Source organism: Delphinapterus leucas, chromosome X, assembly GCF_059928025.1.
Source record: "Delphinapterus leucas isolate spDelLeu-1000000601 "Yukka" chromosome X, BTC_Dleu_Yukka2, whole genome shotgun sequence".
Classification (NCBI taxonomy): domain Eukaryota; kingdom Metazoa; phylum Chordata; class Mammalia; order Artiodactyla; family Monodontidae; genus Delphinapterus; species Delphinapterus leucas.
In genome coordinates this window covers 114,967,060-114,987,787 of record NC_143150.1, presented here as the reverse complement: position 1 = coordinate 114,987,787, position 20,728 = coordinate 114,967,060, and the positions used below count along the sequence as shown (strand labels likewise).

The window sequence follows — 20,728 nt, the reverse complement described above, 5'->3', positions numbered from 1 at the left end:
ACTCCAAACAACCAATCAATTCTTCAAAAACTATCAGACTATTTTCTTTCTTAGCGAGAGAAAGTTAAAACAACGCTTATTTGTTGGATTTTTCACTTTTCAAAAGATTTTCTTAGTGACATGTAGAAACAGTGTTAGAGCTGTTAACTATTTCAGTTTCAGTGCCCATGCTGAAATGGAGTTTATCCTTAAAACCAGATTCTAAAGAAATGAGTTGTAAGAACTTTGAAAATATAGCACTCATAACATTAAAAAGCTGGAGGACTGATTTTGGAAAGCAGTTGAATAGACATGACAAAATGAGACCTTTCCTAAAACCTTTATGCCACCCTGGATGGGCAGAATATATTGACGTGCATCAGCTTACCCAAATTCCCTCTGTAAAATTGCAGAAATCTACCCCATGAAAATTTGGAAACTGAGATGATCATTTATAAAGTTGTTTGCACACCTTGAAAGGAAGCCATTAAATAAATACTTCGTTGGGGGGCTCATTAATAATTTTATCATGTCTAGGGCTTCCCTGGTGGCGCAGTGGTTGAGAGTCTGCCTGCCGATGCAGGGGACACAGGTTCGTGCCCCGGTCCGGGAAGATCCCACATGCCACGGAGTGGCTAGGCCCGTGAGCCATGGCCACTGAGCCTGCACGTCCGGAGCCTGTGCTCCGCAACGGGAGAGGCCACAACAGTGAGAGGCCCGCGTACTGCAAAAAAATAATAATAATAACAACAATAATAATAATAATAATTTTATCATGTCTAGTTCATCCTCAGACTTTCAAAGAGCTTAGGAAAATATACTAAGTAAGCTGTATCAGCATACATAATAAAATGCCATAAGATTGGCACATTTTCCTTAAGAACATAATGAGAAAGAAGTATCTTGATGAATTTTTTAACTCCATGGAGTGTTCATAGCAATTTGATTGTGAAATGTATCTGGGCAAGGAGCGAAGTGAAGAGGACATACAGTGACCAGGAGGTGTTGAAAGGTGGGAAGATTGGTAGATTAAAGGAGGAAGAATTGTTGGAGTGCTGTAGGGGATGTGCTAAAAATACAGAAGGTGGTAGGAAATTGGGGTACTGGGAAGAATTACAGCCTTTGCAGGTGACAAGATTAAGCATATGACCACAAGAATGGGTGGAGGAGAGAACCTCAAGAAACTGAGAGGCCAAAATATTGGAGGGTGAATATTGAAGTCACCAAAAATTACTACAGAAGTAGTGTTTGAGTGCCTGGGTTTGAACCCTGGTACTACACACTTACCTACTGTGTGTCCTTGGGTAAATTACATAACCTGTCCCAGGCTCTTCATCTGGTAGAATGAGGGTAATAGTGTATTTCTCATAATTTTGATAATTAAACAATTTAATACTTATAAAACCCTTAGACAATATGTGGCATATGGTAAATGATATATACATGTTAGTACTATTATCATGATCATCATAATCATCATTATTATTATGACCCAGTCCCACATGAATCTTTAATTTTCATTCATTCAGAATTTATTAACCTTCACAAAGGCCAACTGCAATGTTGGTTAGTAAATTTATATGCCAGACTTTGTGCTAGGTATCCTTTTTAAACTTCAGTATGATTTTCTTTTGGCTGTTTTGTGCTTCAAGAATTTCAAGTTGATCAGAAATAATACACTGCAGCCTCACCGAAAAGCTATCCTTAAAGTCTGTGCCATGAGTTCTGCTTGCTAAAGTAAAATTAAAATGCTTTTTAGTAAGAACACAGACCCAGAGGGAAATGGGACGGGCCAAAACAGTGATTACTTGGAACTAGAAACTAGAGTTCACAATAGCAAGAGATGCTTGGGGCAGACCCAGCTTTAGGCCATAAAAGAGAGTATAGCCATATTGCTGAAGAATAGTGGTATCCAAAAAGCAGATAGGAGTTAGAAGGCAGTGAAGATGGGAAGTTAGTATTGTGGTGTTCCAACATGAATTGATGGGTTAATGTTCTGGCAGGCAGGTTAAACCCAAGGAGCTACTATCCTGGAGATTGGCTATCAAGATAAAGACACTTGGGCATTGGGGAATAAGACAGATCCAGTTATTGAAAATGAAGTCACTAAAATGATGATCCTCTTTGTAAAGGGCCACATTCTTAAAGCCTGGGGCTCCTAAGAGAGCAAACCTAGGCTGTTCTTTATTATTTATAAAAAGTGCCTTAAGTTTGCATTATCACCTGGCCAATTGCCACAGGCAGTTTCACCTTCTGGCTCAAAACACACATATTTTTCACCTTCACAAATGCCAACCATAATGTTGCATATGAGTGAGTGTGTTTTGCAGACTGTAGCTAAAAGTCCGTTTAAGTTTGAGCGGACGTGGGGAAGAAAAACAATGTGATGTGAATTTTGTTCTCTGTGTTTAGGCAAGCTACGACCTATATCTATGCCAGTGGAATATAATTGGGTGGGGGACTATGAAGATCCAAATAAGATGAAGAGAGATAGTAGAAGAGGTAAGTGTTCTAGAATTTCAGTGTAGGCTGGGTTGTTGAAACAAAAAGCAAATTTAAATGTTTTTTAAATAGGATGTTGTGGCTTCAGTGGAAAACTATTCATTCTCTCATTGACTTTATGATACACCCAAACCAACTCAGACTAACCTTTAACTATCTTGATCTGTTATTAAGTAGATATCTTCTCTGAATGCCTCCTAAGGGATTCAGGGTAGATAAGTACAATGTAAAAAATTAATATCTGAGTGTTATTTGAAAGTTAATACTTGGAAAACAAGGTCAGAAGTGTGAAACTGCATAAAAGAATTAAGTTCAACAAATAGAAAGAGTTTGTGATCAGTCCCCATTGGTCCGCAATGCCAACCTCACTACTTTTGTATTAATATAACGTTAAATTGAGCTTTGAAGCACATGGGTAAAAACTAATAGAAACTGGGCCAGTGACTCTAATGAAAACCATATAGAAATGGAAAAAAAAACTGCTTTGCTTTTTTTTCTCTTCTGTTTGCTGTTCAGGGTTATCTTCTTACTTGGGGGTGGGCTACACTTGAAGTATCTGCCAAAAGTAAGTTTTTATGTTCACTTATCCTGCCGTTGAGGTGAGCAGTAAAGAGAGCAACTGGAAGTTTTGCTACTAAATGGGATTCGACCAAGTGTGGATATGGTGGGCCCAGTGGGTCATGCTGCTACTTGCATTTTCTGAAATGAGATCCCTAAGGTTATAGATGAAAAATAAAATTATTCAAAACAAAGCAAAAAACTTTTCATAGAACCTAAAGTCACTAAGCTTCCTTTATAACATGTTTAACCCACTTGCCTGTTATTTCTAGCCAGTGTGCAGAATTTATTTCATTAATACACAGATCCACAGACTACACAGGGATAAGTAAGCATGACTATCTGCTTCATTAGACTTCTTAACACTTGTTTCATGGAGCGAGAATTTCTGAAAGTGTTGGTAAATATAGGATCATTGACAGACTCCTTTACATCTATGTATTCATTCCGTCTTCCAAACTTCAGTTTCTAACCTCATTTGTTTTATAGAATTAACCAAGAAAAATATAAAAAGGGAAACACTTATATGCCTTCTCTGAGTCACTCTTTTGGGAGTTGATATGATAGTGACATCTTGGGGGAAAAAGGCCTTATGAAGCACTGTACTAATAGTTACAATTGATAGTTCTGGCTATCAATTTAAGCATAGGTTTTATGAACGAAGTTTCCTCACTGTTGGTCCATAGTGTGGGTTTTAACTTCTCCAAGGATGCTCCCTAGCCTGCCATACGTCAGTGTTTGTCATCAAATTTTTGCAGAATCTCCCTGGGGGAGCTTGTTAAACATTTTATGAGCCACACACCCAGAACGTCTGATTCAACTTCCGCAGGTGATTCTGATATAGTTTGTTCAGACCTAAAACTTGGAGAAATAATCTATAGGCTATCTATTTCCTGTTTCCCTATGATCCCAAATAATTAAGATCCTCTATATTTTCACTACAAAGGTATTTCATAAATGAAGTCAAGTTACATTTCTGAAACAAAATCTCATAGTACAATTAAGGAAGAATAGGAACTTTGGAATATTTGCATATTTACATTGGTCTGTTTATCTTCTTTTATATAGAAAACTCTCTACTCCGATATATGAGCAATGAAAAAATTGCTCAAGAAGAATACATGTTTCAGAGAAACAGCAAAAAAGACACAGGGAAGAAGTCTAAAAAGAAGGGTGATAAGAGTAGTAGCCCGACTCACTATTCATTGCTACCTAGTTTGCAAATGGATGCACTGAGACAAGATATCATGGGCACACCTGTGCCGGAGGCCACACTATACCATGTAAGTAAAATTTCAAAGACTCTGTGATAATACTTTCATTGGCAGACTCTTTTTGGTAAATTCCAGATTATTTATTTTTATCCTCTTGTCAGATTTTCACAAAAGATCCTAAATTTAGATGTTATGCCCTGAAAAAAACGTTTAAAAAAAAATGATGGCTTATTGCTTTGCTCTTCAGTTCATATGTTCAATGAGTTCATGTGTTGTAGCAGGTTATATTTTTAATGAAATAACTTAATATGCACAGAATTTATGGAGACTAATAATTAGCTGATTAATCGTTAGTGTGATAATACACAGTAAATGAATAGCTGTAAAGTTCAACATTAAAGATTTTTAATATATTTATGATTTCATTTAAAAATGAACATCTACTGTGCACTAGACTTGGAGCATGGTTCTCGAGGTAAAAATGAGAAGACATAGCACACCGTAATATGGAAAGAAAGACAGACCGAGAGTCCCAATACAGTTTGTAATGGGTGGGTGCAAGAAGTGTAGGAGAACGGCCTTTGCCTTCTTGGGAAGTGAGAAGAGGCTTCAGAATGGGGAGCATTTGGGTGAAGAGTGAAAAGCAGTATTTTTGTGGGAAGGCGTATGAAAGTGTGCCACAAATGTGTGCAAATATGGCATGTTCCATGGACTTCATGTGGCTCAAAATTACTGGTTCATTAAAAGTTGAAGGAAAGCATGTGAGAAGGGGCAGTAGATGGGACCCTAGAGAAGTAGGTGGGGCTTAGATCAGGAATTTTATGATAAAGTACTTAGGCTCTTTCCTGTAGTAATAAGGAGCTACTGAAGAATTTTGAGCTGGGGACTTGCATGATGAGATTGGCCTATAGGATCTCTCTGGTGCAGAGCATCAATCAAGAGATGTGAGGCCAAAGGCAGGGCCATTAAGGCCAGGTGGATGATGAGAAACTAGGACAATGGCATTGTGGAGGCTGAGCATCTTGTTAGCCATAACATTCAAATCACAAAGTCAACCCATTTTATGACATTTTGGTTAAAAGGGAGTTTGTTGTGCTTCTTATTAGAAGCCCTTGAAAAACATGGACTACAGGCTTTTAAGTGAGTTGAACAATTGTGCTTAGTGTACACAGCATCAAAAAATTTAATCTGTCACTGCTGTGGAAGACAGACCATCTAGATATACAAGATGTGAAAGATTTTAACAACTCATAGTTGAGTTGCTTTCCTGAGTATATCTTTTAAATCATCTAATTACTTATTTGCTAGGTCTCTCATAAAATGAAAATGAAGAAATATGTTTTCATATTTGGGTTGACATAGGAGTGCAGTTAGCACTCTTGGGTGCTCGTTCTCTATCCTCTCCTGTCCCCAGTTACATACCACCAGCCTCTTCCTCTCCAAGAGAATAATGCCCATATCAAAACCTGCTACTTTGAATAAGTGGCAAATCGGGTTATTATTTTTTCCATAGACATTTGCAGTCATTCTGAAGTCAATACTCATAGCTGTATGGCGGGGGCCACTTTTGCTATCACTAGTCAGAAATGCTATCTTCACACTGAGAAGCTGGTGTTCTAGTCAGAAGTAATAGCCTGAACAAAGATCTAAACATAAGAGACAGCTGGCCTATTCAAGAGAGAAGTTGGTAGTGAGAGATGAAGCTAGAGAGGAAAGAAGAGGCCACTTCACCCAGAGCGTGTAAACTATTAAACTGTTTGGATTTGTCATAAGAGGAGCGGTAAGCCATTGAAGGCTCATTTAAACACTCAGCCTGTGCCATCCTGTCGTGCACGTCCAGACAGGAATATACTGTGTGAGGAAGGAAAATAGCTGAGTCTTGTGGATTTTGAGTAATTAAATTATGGAAGATAGTAAAAGGTAAAACTGCTAATCAGGAATATTGTGAGTATTGTCTAGCATTGTCTATAAATTGTTACCACCTTTCTGAAAGGCATTATTTAGTTAAGTGTGCAAAGAACCTGGTCTAGTAACTTCACTTCTAGAAGTTTATTCCAAGAAAGAAAGCAGAGCCTACTTTTGCCTCCTATTTTTATTCTATATCCTGAGTCTGTAACAGGGATTTCCCAGATACATGATATTTACCCCAACTAATTTTTAACAGAGAGACAGCACAGGGTAAGGAATATTGTTAATCATGGAGGAGGTCCTCCCATGTAACACTAACCCACTAATTTCAAAGTGAAAAGCTGGACATTTTCTAACTATTCTCTGGTTTAAAAGAAGCTAAGTAATTGTTAGCCCCAAAGTGTATGTTCAATGTCTATAACCAGTGTTCAAAAAGAAAGAACATTCATTGGTGAGTTTTTTATTAGACTCTTAAGTTCCTTAGAGGACTTTACTTGCATTTATTTAGTACTTTTACAGTTATCAAGGGAGTTTCCACATTTGTTACATCTTTTAAACCTCACAACAACTGTGTTTGCAAATGACAAAACTCAAAACTCAAAAAAGTGATTTACCCAAAGCTGTGTTGCAAGAAAGTGTAAGAGTAAGAACTAGAACCCGAACCACCTACTGCAGGGATCTTTCCACACTCTGCCCTGGTCCTCCATGCACGGTAGGCATTGCATACACAAATGAATTAGTGCTTTAATAACTAAATGAGTGAATTTTGAAAAAGTTCACTTGAAGAAACGTGTGCGCTCATATGTTGATTTTAATAACATTTCTCGTAGGTGGATTGATTTCTACCCAGGTTTCTCTTTTGCTCTATATTACTATTTTTTTATTAAGTTCAGAAAAACATACAGAGCTACTGCTGTTATAAAACACAAGTAGTTATTCAGCATGATATATTACTGAGACTACAGGGTACTATAGTTAAAATTGCCTGGACCTGGGAGGCAAAATAAAATATATTTAAATGATTGCTTTTTATATTTCACAGGAATTTTTGTTTTATTTTTTAATCTGTATATATGTACTTATTTAAAATAAAAAGATGTTTACTTATGTTAATTTTTTTAAAAACACAAGATCAGTATCAATATGTAATCCAATCACCTTCATGATGAACCGTTAATCTTCATTCTTACCAATTATTCCTTTGGATAGCACAACTATTTTTAATGAAATAGGACTTAAGTGGAAGAGGATTATAAAGATGGAATAATGAGTTTCGTAAGGCTGCTATCTCTGCTATAATACTAGCTCCATGTGGTCTGTGTTGAAATTTGGAGAAAATTTAGTTGAATTGAATAGCAGGATCATATCAGCATTAAATACCCTTAAACAATTTACTAAAGGTGTGTGTGTGTGTGTGTGTGTGTGTGCAGGGTGTTCCTTTTTAAGCTCCTAGATTATAATCCCCGTTAGTCTATTCTGGAAAGCAGCCTAATAATACACAAAACCAGGCAAATACAGTTTGACTTCAGCATGACTCATTCCTCTTAGCAATTATAGCAGAAATGTTTATATAATAATAAAGAAGATTTAGAAGTTTATGGTATTGTAAAATACATAATTTTATTTTTATTAATTCCATATATTTGTTATTCCAATTTATGTATTTTTCTTAAACTTATTTGAAGAGAAATCATTCACTATGCTCTAACTACCCTAATTATCACCAGTCTTTGCCACCTCTTTCCTTTTTGACATGTCCCTCCCTTTACTGAGAATGCTTCTACCCCATCTTTCCCCCTGGCTGACTCCTATCTAAACCTGAATTTGCAGAGAGACTTTCCCTGACCACTACACCCTAAACTAAATCAGTTTCTCCTATTATAGTCTCTTAGCACCCTGTATATTTTCTTTGAAAACTTTCTTATGATTCATAATTACATATTTATTTGTGTGATTATCTGCTTAGTATCTTTCTTCACTATATATGGTAGGGAGGGCATGTCCGTGTCCATGACAGGAAAGGATAGTTTCTCCATTTTGTTCAGCACTATATTTTAGTACCTAGTCTAAGTCTAGTACCTTACAAGTGCTCAATAAAAATGTGATGAATAAATGAATGAATGAGTGAGTGAATGTGACAGGAACTTCAATGCCTTTCTCAGTATCTCTCAGCTGATGTCCTCAGCCTGCAAAAACAAGAGCCACCTCCATGACCAGCCCTGCCCAGTACAAGCCGACCTTCAGTTGGGGTGTGTCCAGAGTGGGAACCACCAGGAACCTATTACCATAGGCTCAGTGTCCCATGTGCCTGGGGAGAGGCATAGGGCTCTGAATGTCTTCTATCATGTTTGTCTAGTCCACATGACTAAATTCTACTTTGTTTTATCGATTAGGTTTCCATTTCACTCCAAAGATGGGAACTCTGCCCTTACTGGCGCCTCCTCCAACGAGGGTTTGGCTGGTTTACTGATACAGACGACAGACCATGTGGAGCCTAACTCTGACCACCCACCCATTTAAGAGACTATTGGAATCACCTAGTAATTTACACTCACCATGTTGGGCTCCCTCTCAAAGCAGGTCCCAGTTTGTACCTTAAATCAGGGTGATTTACAAGACTTCTCTGCTCCACAGGTGCCACCAGGGCAACAGGATTAGCTCCCCCTCAGCCTGGCCTCATCTCCTCCACTCCAGCTAGTTCTTGCTCTCTTCCTATCACTGCCCTCTCGTTATGGAGGTCGCAGTATGCCTATCAGCCAAGCAGGTGATGGTATTTTTCAAAAGAGTATAACTTTATTTTACCTACTCACTGATTCTCTGTCTGAAAATGGAGTTGTTGCTGCCAAAACCCTCGTCTGACCTGAGAGCACATGAAGCAAAGGCAGACAGCAGTGTCTGATGTGTGTGTGTGTGTGTGTGTGTGTGTGTGTGTGTGTGTGTGTGAGAAATCCAAATGTAGTGATGAAAACCTTTAGATAAGAGATGATTAGAATCAGGACTTTTTTTTTTGCTTAATATGATATACATATGACACCCTGCTCTCACACTAAAGCTGCTGAACTAAATCCATAAACAAAATAATAATTTATTTTAAATCTACATGCTGAGAAGCCAGAAAAGTAAAATTTGATAATGAATCTAGGCAACATGCAGGTACACTTTCATAAACTGAATAATGTGATTTTAGGTGGCTTATGTAAAACAGATTTTGAGTAGGTGTTAAAAAATCTGGATGATTTGTTTCATAACATTCCAACATTGGCTTGTCTTAGTTATTTAGGATATAACTGCAAACACTCAGTTACTATTTCACTTCTGATAAGTACTCTTAGCCATTTCCATCAAATTGTGAAAGGATTTTTGGTGGAGCTTCTGGAGGAAGGAGGTGGAGAGCTGTTAAAAGACATCTTATTTTTAAAAATTTAACAAGTAAATAAACATTATGAAACAGACAGTATTGTAAGTAATTTGCAAATTTTAACTCACTTAATCCTCGTAAAAAACCTATAAGGAAAGGTGCTGGTATTATCCCCATTTTACAGATTAGGAAGCTGAGGCACTAACAATAAGTAGTTAAGTGGTGGAGCTGGGATTTGAACATTGGCAGAGTTTCTCTCTCATACACCAGATGGGCAAGACTACCATCAACAGTAAACTTGTTCAATTCTATGCTGTTATTTCATGTAAATGGAAGATTTCTTGATTTAATATTTACTCCCATTACCATCTTACCCCACTTACTCATGTTTAGACTTTTTCTCTGCCTACACACAATAATGAGAAAGGGGAAATACTTTTCTTTGTGAAATATTTAAATCTCAAAGTCTTTTGTTTGTTTATTTAAAAAATTAAATATATAGAAGTATTTATCATTTATCCCAGGTGTTTCAAATTGCCCCTCAAAAAAATAACATAATTTAGCAGAAACTCAACAGCAATTCTAGTAGTGCCAACTATCTTTAAGGCCCAATAAATGCTGTGGAATATATATAAATAATAATAATATTGCCACTGCTACTACTAATAATAGCTAACATTTACCTATTGCTTACTAAGTTCCTATGCTAAGAACTTACATACGTTATCTCATTGAACCTTCAAATTGACCTTCTGAGGTTGCTACTATTATTATATCTATTTTGAAGAACTGAAACACAGAGTTTACCTTGCTCATGGCCATACAGCCAGAAAGTAGCAGACTTGAAATACGAGTACAAGCAGTCTGACTCCAAAACTCACATTTTTAGATGAATAAAGTCATGTAAAGTCATGTCTACTCATAAGGATTTTACCATCTATTAGAGAAGCCAGAGCAATTATTATCACAAAGATGAAAAATATGCTATATTGGCAGCCTATAAACATTTATAATTAAATTTATCTACAGTTATAAAGATTGGTTTGTCTAATATAGGCCTGTCTTAGCTGCATTGTTTCAGGATCAATGTAGCTAAAATAAGAGGGCAGTTAGTTTCAGTGGCTAGATAACCATCTCTGAGCTAACAATTGTTTATAATAACCACTTTCTCCACGCTTTGACTTTACTCACCTAGATGACAGCCATGGTACAGTGTGACATGATGTTTCTCCTCACTGGGGTGCATGCAGATATCCATTCCAAATATTATTGTATTTATATCATATGTATTCTCTGGTTCCTGTGGATGACTTCACAATTTCTAGAGTGTTAATGCCAAATTCGTAGTAGCACTGGCAAAGCCTACATGGGAACAGCCTGGACTGTGACACGTGTTTCCCACTGGAGCACTTCACTAGAGTGGTGATTCTCAAACTATTGGGCTGTCCTTAGCAAACGGCTCCTGGTGACTGAGGCTTTATGCAGAAGTGGCAGTCCTTCCTTTGATTCTTATGGGCAAATAACACGTAATTTCACAGACTTTAATTTTCACTTGTGACTAGATATTGCTTATTAGTAACCTACTAAATGATTTTAAAAGGTTATAAATTGAATAATCATAAAATAATGCATTAGTAGAGTTTACTCAATATTCTAATTCACTGTTTTTCCAAGATGCCTAGTATCCATGCAACCAACAGTACAGTGGTGCTCTTATTGCACAAGCCCAAGTGTAGATGGTTCTGGTTCCCACAGTTTTCAGGAGGAATGCTATATTGGTACATCATCAGGATTTTTTTAAGTTACCTATAGTTTTCAGTTGCTTTTTTTAGTTATAAACGATCATTAGACTATTGACCTTAGTTTGCTTTAGGTTGCTTGCTTTACCTTCTAGCATGTTGTAATTCACATTACCCAGATTTTCTAAAAATGATACTATGAATTATCCATACCCTACAGTACTTACAGTCATATTCTATTGGTATCACCTAGTTAATTTTCCATTGGAAAGTAGGGACAAATGGACCACAGGGCCTCCTGGCCTAAGAGGGTCACAATCAAAACTTGTTGAGACCCACTGCCTTAAATACGGTTATGTGGTTTTAAAAAGTAGAAGGAATGAAATCTTGGCTTTTCTTGTCCATAAATATGAAACAGTTTTATAGAATGCAAGTCCATGAAGAAGCCTAGGAGGAAAATTCACTTGTGTTTCCTGACCCATTTATACTAATAGTTATTTTAGTGAAAACCATTAAGAAAAATCATGCTCCTCCTCCACCGCAACAGGTGTAAAAAGCATCTATTCACTAAGAAGGCATAAAAATGTTAAATTTTTTATGCATCTTAAATCTTATATGCATCTTAAATGTATATGCATTAAGAGATTCAAAATGCTAGAAGCAAAGTCCAACAGAACTGAAAAGAGAAATTGACAAATCTATAATTATAGTTGAAGTCTTGAACACCCCTCTCAGTAATTCATAGAGCCACTAAAGAAAAACTCAGCAAGGGTGTAGAGTGCTGAACGACTACCCACCAACAGTATCTGACTCCCCAAAACATCAGAATACACATTCTTTTCAAGTGTGCGTGGGACAGTCATCAGGATAGACCATATCTTAGGTCATAAGATAAACCTTAATTTTAAAAGAACTGAAATCATACAAAGTATGTTATCTAACCATAATGGAATCAAACTGGAGATCAATAACAGTTAGCAAGTAAGCCTCCAAGCTCTTGGAAATTAAAGAACGCATTTTAAAATAATCCATAGGTAAAAGAGGAAATCTCAAGGAAAATTGACCTGAATGAAGATGAAAACACAACATATGCATAGGGGAAAATTTATAGCACTAAATACTTACCTCAGGAAAGGAGAGGGACTTCCCTGTTGGTCCGGTGGTTAGGACTCGGCGTTTTCACTGCCAGGGCCCGGGTTCAATCCCTGGTCAAGGAACTAAGATCCCGCAAGCTATGTGGCATGGCCAAAAAAATCAAGAAAAGAAAAGGAGAAAGTTGTCACCTCAAGAAATTAGAAAAAGAAAAACAAGAAATAAGCAAGCATAAGGAAGACAATAGAGAGAAGAAATGAAATTTGAAAACAGAAAACATAGTAGAGAAAATCAAAAGCTGTAAATTTTTTTGCAAAATCAAAAAAGAAATTGATAAATGTCTAGCAAGACTGACAACGGGAAAAAGAGAAGACTAAAGTTACCAGTATAAGGAATGAAAGAGGGGTTATCACTACAAACCTCATAGACATTTAAAGAATAATAAGGAAATACTATGAACAACTCTTTGCACTTAACTTTAACAGTTTAGATGAAATGGACCAATTCCTCAAAACCCACTAGCTACATAACTCTCCCAAGATGGAGTAGATGATCTGAATAGTCCTATAACTATTAAAGGAAATTAGTTAATCATTAAAGGACTTCCAGAAAAGAAGTACAGAAATACTGAAAAAAGGACCAAACATATTGCACTTTTATATTGCTTAAGTGCGAGAGTAATCCATTTGACTTTTATTATTACGTTCTGTGGTGCCTTTAAAGTGTTGGCAGCATGTAAAATATTTGATGTATAGGGCTTGTGACTTAGTGGAATTCCTAGGAGACTGATTAAAATTCATAAATTTTATTAATTGTGAAAATATTGTTTAAATGTTTGAAAAATTTGTTTCATAAATGTTTTTAAGTTTAATAAATTAAGCATTATACAAACAAACAAAAAGATTCACTAATACGGCCTTCCTCTTGAGAGAGGTTTCTGCTTACACTGTATAAAACAGATTATGTAAAGCCAGTCCTTTTCAGTTTCATGTTTGAGCCAATGGGGGCCTCATTCTGCTAGTTCCTGGTTAGATAATGGCTGCCAGGAAGGAAAACACAAAATCCGGCTTAATTAGTGAGGCATCATGCAAAACAGGACACAGAATAATTGAATTTGGAATTTATTAAGTTGAAATTTATTAAATTCAAATCTTATTACAAATTCCTTGTTGCCTTCTAAAAAAAATAAAATAAAACCTAAATTCTGATGAGAGGCCCTTGATCAGAGAGGTTAAAGAAACTCCATTCTCTTTCATGTTGTAGGCCTGTCTCTCCCGGTTTTATAACCTCAGAAAATTTCCTCAAGTTTTGTTGGCAGTAGAACTTTTTTGCTCCCATAATCACTTCTACCCATATTACCTCACCACCATAACTCATTTCATCAAGCATCTCAGGTTTAATGAAACTCCAGGTAAAATTATTTTACCCCTAGAACTGTTTAAAACCTCTTCTGATTGAAGGGCCATAACCTATATCAAATTATCTTCTTCATTCAACTCCTAAAATACATTACTTCCTGGATGGTTTCAGCACCATCCAATTCTACAAAACTGTAGGCCTAATAATTTGATGTATATACCCAAATCTCATCCAAAGATTCCTCTTAATACACTACATGTCTGAGTCTCTTGGCCCAGATCTCATGTGAGAATGAAGTTTAAGGCACAATTATTGACTACTGTTACATTCTAGTTTCTTGAAGATAACTTCCAAGAACAATGTTAAATTGTTTGTAGCCTTCAAGGGATTCTTCTTTGGCTTTTGGCTCAGACAGCAACTGGCAGCAGGCCAAGTGCATGAGCTCAACCTAGAGTCTCAGCTCTAAATAATACTGCTAAATCTGTTTCTTAGCATCTCTACAAGTATCAGGTTAGGCCAAAACGGTATCCTAATAATAGACTTGAACCCAAAACAATCTGCAATGTTGAGAAATAGATGTGTTTCAATCCCTGTTCTTTATATGCACATAATTTTAGATTAACTAGATGCAAACTTTCCTGAAACTCGAAATAGAATAATTTACCTTCTTGTGTTTTCTTTTATTATCATAAATTCAGAGTGGCCTCAAGAGACAATGGCTGTTGTAGCTAACCACCTCCAAGTAAAAGGGCTCAACATTAAAGAAAAGAATTGTCTTTTGTAAGATTCAGATGGCCAAGAATAATGCTGTAGTTAATAGAACATGAACTGTTTGAACTCAGACACATTTCTGAACCTCATTTTCTCATCAGTATAAAGAGGATAATAATACTTAATTCACTCAGGTATTTCAGAAGTAAATCATACACTCTATATAAAGTTTGTTCCACTGTGCTGGGCACATAGTAACTATTCTTAAGGCCATACAGAAAGGAAATGGATTCATTTACATGGATGGGGATTTGCTTCCTGATGAGCAAATCAGGAAGGCTTCTAGGACTAGAACATCTGTCCTCTTTGGGCATTAATGAATGTATCGGCTAGGGTTCAGTCAGGGAAGCAGAAGTGCTAAGTGGCATGGAATAAAGGACTAGATCTTACTCAGTTGAGGAGCTGGTGAAGAACCTCAGCAGAGCCAGTGGTCATGAAGAAAATCTAGATGTGAAGCCAGGGAGAGCAAGACAAACTAGAATCCATGAGCAGACTGGAAGCCTGCCTCCAGCTTCAAAACGAAGCTGGTGCCCTTTGCCATGGAGATTTACAGGCTCCTGGTCCAGGACTTAGAGGAGCTGAAGGAATTGCACGCCTGGCTACTGACCTATCCCAGCAAGGTGAGCCAGCAGAAAAGTGGCAGTATGTGTGCGCTGCTGCACTGACCGGCACCCTACGCTGACCTTCAGGGCAGAAAGGCTGCTGCTTCGCTTGTATTCTCCGAAATTCACACAAATTTACATTGGCCAGCCCTAACTAGCACCAGACAGGGAGAGGAATTCAGAAATAAATAGTTACAGCTTTGCTAAGTTGACATAGTAGATAACCACCACACTGAGGTTTCCTTTTCTGTTGGCACTATAGGTACCTACCAGGTAAAACCTGCTTTGAAAATTCTAGTGACAGTCTGTATGAGGATCAGTTGTAAAGTGAAAAATTCTAAATGATCATAAATTTGGAGTGGACTCAAGGTGCAGCCTACGTCTATGGAGGTATCATCCCCACAGCCTACTTACTTAATTCCCCAGAGCATATAGGAACATATAACTTCAAATTGTCTTTTATCTATCTTAAATCAAAAGATTGACTAGTATAAGTAATAATTAGGATAAAATGTCTAATTTACCTAAAGAGGTTTCTACTTGCTAAAACATGTAAGGCGATTCTTTAAAGAATTTCTTTGCATACTCTGTTTAAGGAAGAGTACCAGAAAGCTATGTACCTAGACCATCTTATCTTAGCCAGTTGTTGAATCTCCTTCACTTAGTTGCATTTTAGCATCATGTCCTCATTTTTTATCAGATGGCTGATACAAGAAACAGCCATATGAAATTCACTTCTTCATTTGCTAGTAAAATATTTTTGAGGAGGTTGTATTTTTCCCTTGTGCCCCCCATATATATTTTTATAATTGGGTAAGAGCTTTGGCTCCCTGTGATTATGAAGTATATAAAGTATCTGATACAGTGTCTGGCACTATGGTAGTGCACAAATATTCTTAGCATCCTTCCTCCAACCATACTACCAAAATGTCCTCACCAGTGGGCTGAGAACAAGCCAAACCCTAATCTAGGTGCATTTGAGGCAACGAGTTCTGGAGAAGTGGCAGCAAACATCAGGCCCTGCAGAAATCTAATTTTTCATATCTGAGCTTGCATAAATTGCTTGCTTTCTCTTACTCAGTTTTCTCATTTACAAAATGAGCATGGCACTGCAAAGAGGACTATGGAAAGTGCCATCTAAATTGACAGCATCATGATGATTTGATTCCTGTTGCAAACACAAATTTTTTTTAAAAATCTCCCCATCAAGTTCTTTTTTCCCTTCTGTTAGATAAAACCAATTTTGCTTTTTTAGTCTTAAAATCATGTCATACTAGATGGTTCAGTATGGAAGAGAAGGAAGAGTATGATTTATCTCTCAGTTATTTTACTATAAAATGAGTTGCATATAGTGACTTTTGAAACTTCCTAAACTTAACTTTGATTTTTATCCAATGTTATCTTTGAGAGATTTTCTGTTAAGGAAAAGCAATCTCTGGATCAAGAAAACTGCAGCTAAACTAGCCGATGTAGAAACATTTGAAGTGGTTGTCTGGGAGAGCTTATCTATTCTATAAGAGCAAAGATCTCAGAATAAGAGCCTGATAAACATACTCTTAGCCATAAAGGTATTTAGAGGAAAACTGGCGTTCTTGGAACGAATTACAATGACATGGCAAGAATTCCATGATGAGAGAATATGTACAATCTGTCAGAGCAACAAACCTAGAAATGAAGGTGACCCAAAACTCTTTAGTTTCAGATTCTTAAAAATGAAGCCATAAAGTCAGTAGCCAGAAAATTTTCCAGTAATTTTGATTGTCATAAAACTGCTGACAAAATTATCATGCCATATACATTGACTTTATTTGAGATTCTTAGGTTTTGTACATTCTTCATTAGAGGTGATTCTTTTGTATTATTTTTTGTCTCTTTTACATATAATTTATTTCCTTGTCATTTAGTAGCCGTCAGGAGGCAAATCTGGTTCTCTCAATTTTTTCTGGTCATAAACGTTTCTTTGTCATAAAAGATGGGCAAGCCTACCCTGATTTCTCTGACACCTAGATGTCGACAGTTTGTCAAACAGAAGTGTCAGGAGCAGGCACTGTCCTAGTTCTGCTTTTCAGCTATTTGAACTTTCTGCCTCTGTCTCATTTTGTACACATTAATCAAGCACCCCAAAATAGCTGTATCTAATATGGCTGGTGATAAGTACTTTCCATACATGGTGGAGCTTAAGCATAAACTAAGCGCCTTTCAGTGAATAATCTAGCATTGTGTTAAGATTGACACTGATTGCAGGTATACATAATTCCTAAAACATCAGTAATTGGGTGTACATTGGTAACTAGCCATTTTTCCCTTTAAGTCAGGATCATGTACAGTTAGTGCACTGTGAGATATTCTAAGAGCATCTGGTCCAAGTCTCTGGTCTTGCAGATGAGGAAATTGAGGTCAAGATTAGTTTCAGTGACTTGTCCATAGTCATATCACTGGAATATGGAGAACTAGACGTCAGGTCTCCAGATCACTACCACAGTATTGTTCTCCTGGTACTGTGCATTCCGTTCTTGCTGAAACATAAACATTCAAAGTGTATCACTCCAGCTGGTGTGTTGAGAATAGGCTGGAGGTGGCTGGGGGTAGTGTGGAAGCAGGAAGACAAGTTAGGATCTGGCCAATTCAGGTGAGAGATGATAGGGGCTTAGCCGTGGGTGCCAAAGTGGAAGAGGTGAGAAGGGCGTGGACTCTGGATATGTTTTGAAGGGGAAGTGGACAGGATGTGCTGACAGATTGCATATGAGATGCCATAACTCATAGCCTCACTGTCCGCACACATAGGTGGTCAGTTAACTGTTTGATTCATGCTTTCAATAGAAAGTGTTAGGAGTTGAGCAGAGAGTGGTGAGCTAAGCAGATGGTTTCTGCCTTTGTGGAAACTAATGCAGTAGTTAAAAACCACACGTTGAGAAAGTGAACCAAGTAATTTTAAGGCATTGCATAATAATCAGCAGTGTATCAAGTGAAAATTGCATAACACAATGAATCAGCTCGTGTGTGAAGAATTAGTGGAGAGGCAGGCTTGCCTTATTTGGATCACTGGTTTCCTCATCAGTATTGACATAGGGTTTTATGGTTGTGCTGAGTTCAATTAACACTGTTAATAGGTTTGGAATAAAATATGATTGCAGTCCCATCCTTCTCTAACTTGGCTGAGCCTTATTACCTTTCTGAACCTTAGTTTCTATCTCATTTGCAAAATTAAAATGTTAACATGAGCCTTCCTCTCATGAAGATATGATTAATGGTTGTGAAAAAAAACCTGCAAATCTTTTTTTTAAATCCACAGAGCAGTATAACTTGCTAATTAAAATCAACAAAAGCATGAAAATTAGAGATTGATAAGACGTTACTGGTTTGCTTATCTCCATTAATATAAAAGTGTCATCCTAATATCTTTTTATTTTATAGAATCTTTCCACATAGCAATGTACTTATATCACATGGGAGGTTCTCATAAATGGATGTCTTCATGTCAGAAGCAGTTTTTCTTTTCTCTCACATGGTTACCATGACTACAGAATATTTGCTTGAGAGGCAATATTGCACAGAGTGGTTAGAACGGGTTTTGGGATTGATAGACCTGGGTTTGAACTTTGACTCTGCCACTACCTGTGAGCTCCTGAGCAAGTTGTTTACTCTCAGTTTTCTCCTCTTTGAAATGGCATTAATGATCACCACGGAACAAATTTATTGTAAGGATTAAGATTGATAACTGATATAAAGTCCCTAATACTGTGCCTCACACATAAGCCCTCAGTAAATGATAATTATTACGATCCAAGAATGACAGTTCCTGTTTCCCAAGGGTGGTGACTTTTGTAACCCTTCCTAACCATTCACCACTATAATCGCTCTTCTTCCCACCTTACCACTTACTGTCCAATAGGAAAGGGGAATTGCCTTATGGAGTCTTGTATAAGATTCACTTACCTCCCTCCTTCAGAATCTGATATGCATGATATTCTTTTGATGAAACATTGACCCTGCCCAACCTGAGTTTGACCTTCTCTAAATTCCCCCCAATTACTGCCTTTTTGTTCTTGTTTGACTCATAATTTATTAGCATGCTTTTTATTTTTAAAAGCATGCTTATTTTTGAGTGTGTGTAGAGCCATTTTCAGTCAATATAAAGTCAGGTTAACTTTATTGACAGAATCCAGAGCAAGCTCACCCACTGCCCTCAAAGACCCAGCGTGTATGCAGTGCCTCATCCCCACCCCATTCCACGCAGAGTTTCTCTCTCATGCACTAGAATGGCAAGACCACCATCAACAGTAAACTTGTTCAGTTCTATGCTGTTATTTCATGTAAATGGAAGATTTCTTGATATACTATTTACTCCCATTACCATCTTACCCCACTTGCTCATATTTAGACTTTTTCTGCTGACACACAATAATGAGAAAGTAAGGGAAAATACGTTTCTTTGTGAAGTATTTAAATCTCAAAGGCTCTTGTTTATTAAAAAGATTAAATATGTGGAAATAGTTGTCATTTGTCCCAAGAGTTTCAAATTGCTAAGCACCTTTTCTTATGTATAAGAAATAAGCTATTGGTTTGACTAGTCACTGAAGAAATCTTGGAACTTTGCAGAAAATTACAGTAAGAGGAAGTTGCTATATTGCAACAAGAGAGTATTTTGATTGCAAATTTTTCTGTAAGTGTGGCAATTTGCAACTTGAGAAGAATTTAATAGTAGCTGAGCTTTCAAAATGTAACACAGAAACTGTCATTTTCTTCCACAATTAAAATAAGTGCTTCTGAAAGTTTCAGGATAAGAATGACCCAAATTACCCTCCCCCTCACTTCCTCATCCAGAAGAGGGGGGAATAGAGTTTGAACAGAACATCTGTGGACAAAATGAAAGACAAATGCTCTTTTCAGGCAACTGTCTGAAAAAGGAATCTTTTATAGCCAAACAGAATACTGTTGCATGCATCGCCGTGGTTAAGAAGAGGATCAACAATGCTTTCATAATGGCCTTTTATTTTAGCACATTCTATTTTTATGGATTGAATTGTGATTTCAACACATCCATTCATAATTCATCATATAATTATATGCATAAATATCTTTTGACACATTTAATGTGCTTTTGCCCGCCACATCTTGAATTCAACTTTAAACTGTTAAGTGCAGTAAGACAATCTCATTACAAGTAATGTTAAAGGAGATTGGATAAAAAGGAATTTTTTCTTATCTACCAAAAGGAACAGTCTACTAAAGAACAGAACATCAGTAATATGCTGTACATGGATTACTGGAGAAAAGACACCTGGCTTGTTTATTCCCCCCCCCCCCCCCCGAAGGACTTCAGGTTAAAACAATCAGTTAATTAAGACTACATCCTGTGTTCTTTGCTGGTGGTTTGTTCAACTTTTATGCACTCAACCAGTATTTATTTAGTACTTCCTCTGTCTTACACAGAGGAAGTACTAAAATCCCTGTTCTAGTCAAAGGATAAAACAGTGCATAAAACAGTCAGAATTCCTCTTCTTTCATATAGCTTATATTTGGAGGGAAGGCTGAGTAATAAACAAGAAATCTAAGTACTTTTGGTAATGTTAAGTTCTAAGGAGAGAAATAAAGCAGGGAGGGAAAACAGGAAGTGTTGAGGACAATAAGGATAACAATTTTAGA

The 20,728-nt window shown here is 37.0% G+C and overlaps 1 protein-coding gene across 5 annotated transcripts in view; it reads left to right on the top strand.

Moving 5' to 3' along the window:
- The window catches only part of CNKSR2 (connector enhancer of kinase suppressor of Ras 2), a 255,875-nt gene that overhangs the window by 168,516 nt on the left and 66,631 nt on the right, over window positions 1–20,728 (top strand). For 3 of the 5 annotated variants that reach the window (XM_022560501.2, XM_022560499.2, XM_089904688.1), the window contains 2 exons: window positions 2,392–2,481; window positions 4,108–4,322. In XM_022560501.2, the coding sequence (XP_022416209.1) occupies window positions 2,392–2,481; window positions 4,108–4,322 (305 nt within the window). The remainder of the gene's footprint in view (window positions 1–2,391; window positions 2,482–4,107; window positions 4,323–20,728) is intronic. The other 2 variants (XM_022560502.2, XM_022560500.2) reach the window with 1 other exon arrangement.